General features: G+C 39.8%; 1 protein-coding gene across 1 annotated transcript; it reads left to right on the top strand.

The window, feature by feature from the left end:
* Positions 1 to 1,554: 1,554 nt before the first annotated feature.
* On the top strand, positions 1,555 to 6,390 carry LOC101769131 (tRNA-dihydrouridine(20/20a) synthase). Its single transcript, XM_004975050.4, has 12 exons — positions 1,555 to 1,827; positions 1,938 to 2,064; positions 2,195 to 2,322; positions 2,407 to 2,476; positions 2,568 to 2,670; positions 3,482 to 3,599; positions 3,882 to 3,963; positions 4,511 to 4,572; positions 4,779 to 4,851; positions 4,939 to 5,022; positions 5,656 to 5,736; positions 5,947 to 6,390. Exons 1-12 carry the CDS (start codon positions 1,652 to 1,654, stop codon positions 6,133 to 6,135), a joined length of 1,293 nt encoding a protein of 430 aa, XP_004975107.1. The 5' UTR covers positions 1,555 to 1,651; the 3' UTR covers positions 6,136 to 6,390.
* The last annotated feature ends 2,849 nt before the right edge of the window (positions 6,391 to 9,239 follow it).

Genomic DNA, 9,239 nt, shown 5'->3' on the forward strand with positions numbered 1-9,239 from the left:
CGTAACCTCACTACAACCCTAACAGACAGCTTAAATAGCTAGTTGTATATTGAAGCCCAAGTTCTCTCTCGCTCTTGGTAATTCTTTGCAGAACGACTGAAATTCAGACAAATCTACCCCTTCTGGACCATATCTAACCTCCCCCGACCATAGAACACTTGGAAAAATAAACTTTTCAACATACTTGTCAATATACACGATACGAAGAGATATTATTACTATCATGTACTTAATTTAACTAACTCCAACAACATCTACATTTCAACATACGTGTCAATATACACGATACGAAGAGATATTATTACTATCATGTACTTAATTTAACTAACTCCAACAACATCTACATTTCAACATACGGTGGAAACATCTAACTCGAGCATTGCCAATAATAACAATTTTAACAAATTCATTTTATTTTACCCGATCAATATACACGACATTAACAGAGACCATTACTAAATATTACTAAATTTAACTAACCCTAAACACCCCTACATTCCGAAAACATATATAAAGATATGCACGACATGAACAAAAATTATAACTAAATGTGATACTTTCAACTAACCCCTAAAAGACTTACATTCTAAATACCTATACAAAATATAACTCTTGCATTGCGAATAATATTCATCTTAAATTTATCTTAATAAATCAACAAACTAATTTTACTACAACATAAATACCTAAGCTAAATCCATTATACCGACTAACCTATATTTTTCTACGTCTAATATCAATACCTAGATTTCATCTACTAATTAACACTACACCATTTGTATAGCTACTACATCAACTACTACATCTACCAACTATAAGTTAATCTAAACTAGGAGATTAATAATAATACCTCAAGCAAAGCGAAGATCCGAGCTTCAATCTCCACTCTACTCCCCTCCCCTCCTTTCCTCCCTCCCTCCCTTCCTTTCTTCCTCTTCTCTCCCCATCATTCCCTCCCTTCCTCTTCTCTCCCCGACGTTCCCTCCCTTCCTCCTCTCTCCCGAGCGCTCCCTCAGCTCCCTCCTCTCTCGCTTGGTTTTGGACGTTGAAGAAAATGGCGTGCGTGCACCCGAGGCAGTCGCTCCGCGGCTTTTAAAGACGCGGGGGAGCTACCATCGAATCAGCCGATGGTAGCTATCCCGCTCCTGCCATTTGAATTGGCAGGGCATATTACCGCCCACTCATCCGGCGGAAAGCGGATACCGCTGGATGGAACAGCGGTAACAGCCTCGTCCCACGCGCTGTTGCAAACCGTGTGCCGCCCGCCAGATTAGAGGACGGTAAGCGGATTTGCCAGCTGACGTGGTGAACGCGGGAAGCTACCGCCGTTTATCATCGGGTGAGACGGCGGTAGCCCTTTGATTCTGCGGCATATGTCTATTTTTGAAAAATTTTGGATCACCTATTTATTTGTGCAAATTCGTAAAATAAAAAAAAATAAAAAAAATTCTTCCAAAGGGTAACCGTTCGTCCGTTCGACAAAAAGCATCACGAAAAAGGCACAATCTTCACCGTTCGCCTCAGATCGGGCGGTGTCCCTGACCGAACTGCCGCCGCCACTCACCACCCGCAACTCCGCAAGGCAGCGACCGTATCCCCAGCAGAGCTGGCGGCGGCGGCCGCACTCGAAACCGGGGGTGTTCGGGACTCCATGACGATGCGGTCCGCCGCGAAGCACGCGCTGCTGACACAACCACTGGCGCCCGGCAGCCCTGGCGCCTTCCTCCGGGGCCGGTTCTCGCCGCTCAGCCCCGGGGCGCGGCCGTGCCGAGCGGCGAGCTCCGCCTCCGTGCCGGCAGCAGGAAAGCACCTCCCTCCATTGTTCAGGTGAGCGGAGCCAGATAGGAAAGCTGTGGGGGTACTTCTTAGGTAGGGTATGTAGGGGGCGCTGACCTGATTTGGTGCGTGGGGGTGATGTCCCGTGCTCGGTTCCCCAGCGTCGCGCCGATGATGGACTGGACGGACAACCACTACCGGACGCTCGCGCGGCTCATCTCGCGGCACGCGTGGCTCTACACGGAGATGGTCGTCGCCGAGACTATTGTGCACCAGAAGGATAACTTGGTGAGCGTCCTCTCTTGCAAACTTTCAAGAATTTATCGAGCCTGATTATGTCCATAGCATGCGTGTCACGTTATATGAACATAATTATGCAGAGCTGATTGATTCAAATACTTATTGTCGAAATTTGCAGGATAGGTTTCTAGCATTTCCTGAGGAACAACATCCTATTGTGCTGCAAATTGGTGGAAGTAATCTGAAAAATTTGGCGAAGGCAACTGAACTGGCAAATGCTTATTCATATGATGAGATCAACCTAAAGTAACAAGCTCTCTTGTGTTTATCTAGTATTGTTATGCAAAATATTCTGTTATTCATATAATTTGCACATTACTTTTATTTTAGCTGTGGCTGCCCCAGCGGTAAAGTTGCTGGTCACGGTTGCTTCGGTGCTCGATTAATGTTCGATCCAGAGGTTTGCTCCATGAGTTAAAATAGCAAAGAAAATTTGATGTGATCTGTTTTTGTTCTGTCCTTTATTTAATGTTTGATTCAGTTTTCTGAAGTTTGTAGGGGATGCTATGTCAGCTATTGCAGCCAATTGTGATGTCCCTGTCAGTGTTAAATGCAGAATTGGTGTTGATGATTGTGACTCTTATGAAGAATTATGTGAGTCTTCTTCAGACATATTTGACTTCCTAATATCTTTAGTAGGCCTTTCAAAGATTAAAAAAATACCCCTGAGTTTAGGTTACAATGTACTGGATCATACACATTCTGACTTGAGGTTACACCCTATTGGATCATGTATGAGCACAAAGAAAATGAGAAACAGGGATAAGCTGCAAAATGCAGTTCGTTTTACATGTGAGCAGAATAGGTTAACATATACCCAGAATTTTGAAGAAATGTAGTACATCAACAACTGAGGGTAGCTGCAGACAGTTGATTAATGTCCGATCAATGTCTGGTTTTGACCTATCATGATTTTCCCAAATGTTTGGTAAAATAGTTTCAGTTGGAACAAACTTTGAATTCTATGTACTTGAAACAATCCCATAGCAGGTGGCACCTTGTTATTCAAGTTTGATAAAATAGTCTTGTGTTGTGCCACATGCTTCAAGTGTAATGATACTGAAACAGCAAGATTTGATGATTTCCTTATTCATTTTATGCTAGATAGCTTCAATAGTCCCATTTCTTCTGATTCCATTGCCAGCTGATATATTTGATATGAAACATTATATTTTCAGTATCGTATGTTGAATGACTTTAACTCTGTAGTTTGATTGTATATTTTTAGAGACAAAGTATTTTTTACTTGAAGTCATAATTGCTATTGGTTTTCATAGTTTTACATTCTTTTAATGAGTATTTATCTTTCTTGATGGTTACTTTTCCCCTACTGTGATAACATTGTGACATATTATAATACTATACTGTTGACTAAAATTTAACTGCATTGATTTGTTTGCACCAGGTGACTTTGTAGATAAAGTTGTGTCAAATTCACCAACTAGGCATTTCATCATTCATGCTCGGAAGGCATTGCTTAGTGGCATCAGTCCTGCAGAGAATCGGAAAGTTCCTCCATTGAAGTATGTTTTCCTATCTATGTGTGGTTATTGTGCGGCTCTTTTCGTGCATTTTCTTCAGCCTTATTATCAAAACATTCATAACTACTACTTGCCGTGCTGCTGCTTTTTAGTCCACATATCAAACCTGAGTCACTACTCGGGAAAGTCTGAATTCTGAATTGTTAATCCTAGCATCGCACCTAGATAGAGAAGAGAATGCTATGATTTGTTGAATGCTTTGGTTTATATGAGCTTGGTTGCTTGAAATGGTTTTTAAGTTTTTTCTTCTCAACATTACTGCAGATATGAGTACTATTTCGCTTTGTTGCGGGACTTCCCAGAAGTAAAGTTTACTCTAAATGGAGGTATAACAACTATTGATCAAGTAAGTGTCTGTCAGACCATTGAATGCTCCTTTTAGCTGCGGAAGAGTAGGTCACTGTGAAATTCACTCACTGTTGTTGCTTCGATTCTTTCAAGTTACTACTTCTAAAATCTCACTGAATAGTGTGGTATCTATGCCAGTATAGGTCTATCTTGATATGAATGGTAATTACATTTTGTGCTACCTCTAAAGTGGGGCAGTTTTCGTGTGGCTAGAAAATGCAGCTGATTTGTCGAATTCAATAAACTCATGTTACAATCTTGCATAACAAATTTTCTCTAACAATCATTGATTTGTGAGTTTCGTCCATCACTAATGACTCTAGGTACACATCAATTATTTTTTAACCGGTTTATAGACCCTGAAAATTATGCAGAGAACTAGAATCTGTCATATACATGAGATAAAGATATCGAATCTGAGTCTCTCCTAATAAACACATTTTTCTTCCTTGTCAGGAATCAGGATTATGCAATGCTGCCATTTCAACCTTTCATAACTTTTAACCTTGTGGTGGTCTGATTGAAACTGTTTTGTTCCATTGCAGGTTAGTGCATCCATAAGACAAGGTGCACAGGGAGTTATGGTTGGCCGGTCTGCTTACAATAAGTATGTTGCTTCAAAAATTTTGTTACATTTTAGTTTTGTTCTCCAATTTGCAAACTAAACCAAAAAATTGTATGCAGATCTGCTCTTAGGCTTTGAGATTACAAATGCTTGCAATATTTTGTCCCTTTCTGCAGGGATTTGCTTTGAGTACTAATTTCAACGTCAGTTATCATCTTTGATAATGTAAGTTTTGGTGGATTTTCCAGTCCATGGAACATGCTAGGGCATGTGGATAGCGAAATCTATGGCAAGCCAACAAGATGCATTTCTCGTCGTCAGGTTTAGGAGACATTCATATTTTGAGCTATTATTTCTTTGTCTTGAGCTATCAGCTATGTCTTCCTTTTGCTGAACCCTCTCTTTTAGATCCTCGAGAGCTACCAGTTTTATGGTGATTCAATTATTGGACGGTATGGCCCCAGTAGGCCAAACGTGAGACAACTTGTCAAGGTAGAAGTTTCTTTTTTATGACAAAAAAAGCTAAATTGGATTTTATAATGAAATGGAGCATTGGCACTTTGACCAGTGCAGAACTAAAATCCAAGTATACCATTTACACAAATTGACTGCATTTCCTGTGTTCCCATACAGATGCATGCTATTTTGCTTTGTCATGTAATAACTTACGTGCATTTCTGCACCATAGTGTATTCAGCTTTTTAGTTCATAATAAGTATTGTTAGCAAAATTTTGTTGCTAGATCAGCAATGAGTATGTCATTCTAGGATTGAAGAAAGGGGAGATTTCCCACACTTTGAAAGATTCACCTGTTGGGTGGGGCGTGTTTGAATTACCTACCCAGTTTATACCTGAATATGAATTCGAACCTGGGACACTGACAAATGAACTCATGGAAGACATTTCCAGTGATTTAGCAAATTTATAAATTTTGCATGGTATTATCATCCAATTGATCAAGTGGTAGCAGTTGTAATTGTAAGTTTGCATATTGTATTTTATAAGAATACAAAGCGTAATATAGTGCTACTTGTATCATCCTTTTCCCGTTTTGCATGCATTTGAGCTCACTTCCTTTTATCCTTGATTGATGGTGGCTAAGAGACTCACATGATTTTGGCACAGCCGTTGTTACACTTGTTCCACTCAGAACCTGGCAACAACCTGTGGAAACGCAAATCTGACTCTGCATTGCGCTATTGCAAGGTAAGTCAACAAAATTTTAACACTCATTCCTGCCATATCATTTCTTCTGGAATGCATTACTTCAGGCATCTTGACAAAATACCAGTTGTGAAGCCAATTTTGAAGTTGTAAATGAAAATGAAGTGCTAGTCTTGTAGATCTCAATTTTCTTTTCCAAAATTGAAGTTCTTAAATGGCAAAACCACTAACTGTAAGATGTTTTTGCTGCAGACAGTCAAATCATTCTTGGAGGAGACTCTTGACGCAATACCGGACACTGTTCTTGACAAGCCAGTAACCAGGGAACAATCTGTTGAGAAAAAATATTTTGCTGATGTTGATTCTCTGTTGCCACCAAGATATACAACACTGACTAACTGTACCTACGGAAGTCCAGAACTTGCAACCGCATCCGCTTGAGCAACCGGAGGTTTGAGGGAAGATGGACAAGGCGGGAACATGCAAGCCTGCAAAATTGTTGTTAATTTATACCTCATAGTCGTAGCTATACTATCAGTTGTAAGTTGTAACTGTAACCACTTCAACTAGAAAATATGTCAACTGTCTAAAGTTGCATTGTTGCAATGCCAATTGTCAATCTGTCAGCTAAAATGCGGCAAACTGGAAATTGTAGTGTATGTGCGCCATTTTCTGCCCGAGATTGTTAACCGTCTAGCGCATGTTATTATTACCCAGTCCAAACGACCATTGTTTTACCACCATCTAAGGTTTATCTAGGGGACCTATTTCCACTACAAAAGAGGCTTGCAACTTAGTACCTGACAACTACATATGGCAATTCTAGAAAAGTAAACACTCAAACAACATTGCAGTAATTAAATGTGGAAGCAGAGAGATGAGCGAGACTTATCATGTGGTCACCTAGGCCATCTCCACTCCATCCATGTTGGAGCATCCATTAAGAGTTCTGCACCAGTCAGCACATCCACTGCACCAAGCATGATGCTGCCTCCTTTCACTAGGAAGCTTTAGGCTTTAGCTACAAAGGTGCCTCCAACTCCCTATATAAAGACCGCTTGATGCTCCTCCACACTAAGTCGGAAAAGTCCGCAAACTTGCTAGGAAGCTCCCAAGGCTCCAATGTGCCAACCACACCAAGATTACATAATTGGATTAGTCCTTGATCCCCTTCAGGCAACAACACCTATCAATCACTCTCCCTAGATCTAATCTAGTCCTAATCACTTGCTAAACCTACATCTGAATTTTGCTTGATGAATAACCTCACAAACTAGTTGTTGCTCCAACGAGTACGACTTTATATGCAGGGACCATTCGCTGTCTACATTGTGGAAACTAGCCGTCGGAACCCATTTGCTAGCAACACGTACTAGACAATGTGTTGCATCTTTGATCCGCTTGGCATTTGGCATTCAACGTTCACCAATCTAAGCTGCTACTTCTCTTCTCTGGATCGGATAAACCTCGAGCATTACTCCAGCATGTGCATTTTTCTTCCATCGCTGGCTAGCTGGTATTTAGAAACTCAGATCTCTTATACTACTAGCCATTGGTTTTCACAGTTCATTGTTCAATAGTACAAGCGTCCTCCGGACCATTCGGCATGTACAACACACCGAGACCTTAATTTTTCCCTGGATTTCAACTTTGATATAAGCGCACGGCATGCACAAATTGACACCAGACTATCCGGTGTGTCGGATCTTCATGCAGTTCTTCGGCATGCGTTTTTTTTTGAAAATCCAGACATTCACAATTCATGCAGTACATCTTCACCATTGCTCCGGGTGCTCCTTGGTGAACTTGCACACGGGCAAAGGTGTATCTAGGCATTCCAGAAAGCAAACAGATCCAAAGCGTCACGGCTCATACTGGGGTATTTTTCTTCTTCACCTTTTCTATTATTTTTGTTTCACCTTCCTGATCCTTATTAATATTTAGTGTGTTCTTAGATTTTTATGATTTTGTGTCTTTTACAACGTCTTGGTATACATGATTTAACAATTGGAAAACTGAGTTCAACATTTTCACATAGCTGTTGAACTAGGTTTCAAAAAAAATGTTGAAACAATTTAATCAAAATGTTTAACTAATGCATTCAAAATGTTGAGTGCTTTAAAAATTATAAAGTAATAAATTATACTCACGTTGGATCTTACTTTGTTACATTAGTTCTAAGTAACATCATGGTTCCAACAGATGAAAAATGAACTCATGCTTTGATTGGGAAATAAAATTTAAGTCTGAGATCCAAATGAAGAATCACCCCGCTTGTTCCCTTTTAATCAAATTGTGCCACATATCTGCATATGGAATTAATTAATGTTTGGTTTGCTCCCTCCACATCATCTCAGTCATCATTCTTCTATAATACTAACCTCAGTCACTGTGAGTTGTGTAAGCTCAAATCTAATAGAAAAAAGGTGCATAGAAATTGTGGTTTGTGCCTTAGCCGGTATCTCCGGCAAACTACCTGGAATGCGTCCACTATAACCTATTCAGTGTTAGGGATAATGCTTTTAGCAGACTATACTGAAATTTGGAAAAATCAAATTCAGATTAAATATAGGGTCTAAACACCAAATAGTTCACATAAAACATGAAGAACACATACGATCCAATCCTTTTTTGTGTGTGGTCGGGAAAGACAGCAAGGGATGGGGTTATTTTTTGTTTCGGCTCTCCTGTAATATTTTTCAATATTTTTGTTACTATTTTCGTTTTCATTTTACTCTAAAATATGGAAAAAAAACCTTAATAACAAGTTTTAGTAACTTTCTTCCTTATACACATATGCAAAATCAGTCTACAGTGATATGGATAGAAATGAAGGAATCCTATCCACAGTTCACAAGAAATAGTATATAGGTTTATACATCTTTTATCGTTGGAGATTCACGCATGCCATGTAGCTAGGACTGGACGTTGAGCCAGGAACTCACGAGCTGGGGCTTGGCTCGGCTCGGTAGACTTCGGTCTCGTTTGGTTACTTTTGCTTATTTTTAGTACGTGTCACATCGAATGTTTAGATACTAATTAGGAGTATTAAATGTATAGTATTTACAAAACCCATTACATAAGTGGAGGCTAAACGGCGAGACGAATCTATTAAACCTAATTAATCCACCATTAGCAAATATTTACTATAGCAACACATTGTCAAATCATGGACTAATTAGGCTTAATAGATTCGTCTCGTGAATTAGACTCCATCTGTGTAATGGATTTTGTAAATAGTCTACATTTAATACTCCTAATTAGTATCTAAACATTCGATGTGACGGGTGCTAAAAATAAGGAACCGGAACCAGGCCTTTTTTAACGAGCCGAGCAGCTATTTTTTGTCGTTTTGTTAACGAGCTGGCTCGCGAGCTGCTATCCAGCCAAATAAGCCCTTGTTTACTTCCCAAGTTGGGAGGTGCCAAATTGGTATTTTGCCATAAATGCGACACTGTAGCGTTTCGTTTGTATTTGTGAATTATTGTCCAAATATTGACTAATTAGGCTCAAAAGATTCGTCTCGCAAAGTACAACAAAACTGT

This window comes from Setaria italica, chromosome VII, assembly GCF_000263155.2.
Source record: "Setaria italica strain Yugu1 chromosome VII, Setaria_italica_v2.0, whole genome shotgun sequence".
Classification (NCBI taxonomy): domain Eukaryota; kingdom Viridiplantae; phylum Streptophyta; class Magnoliopsida; order Poales; family Poaceae; genus Setaria; species Setaria italica.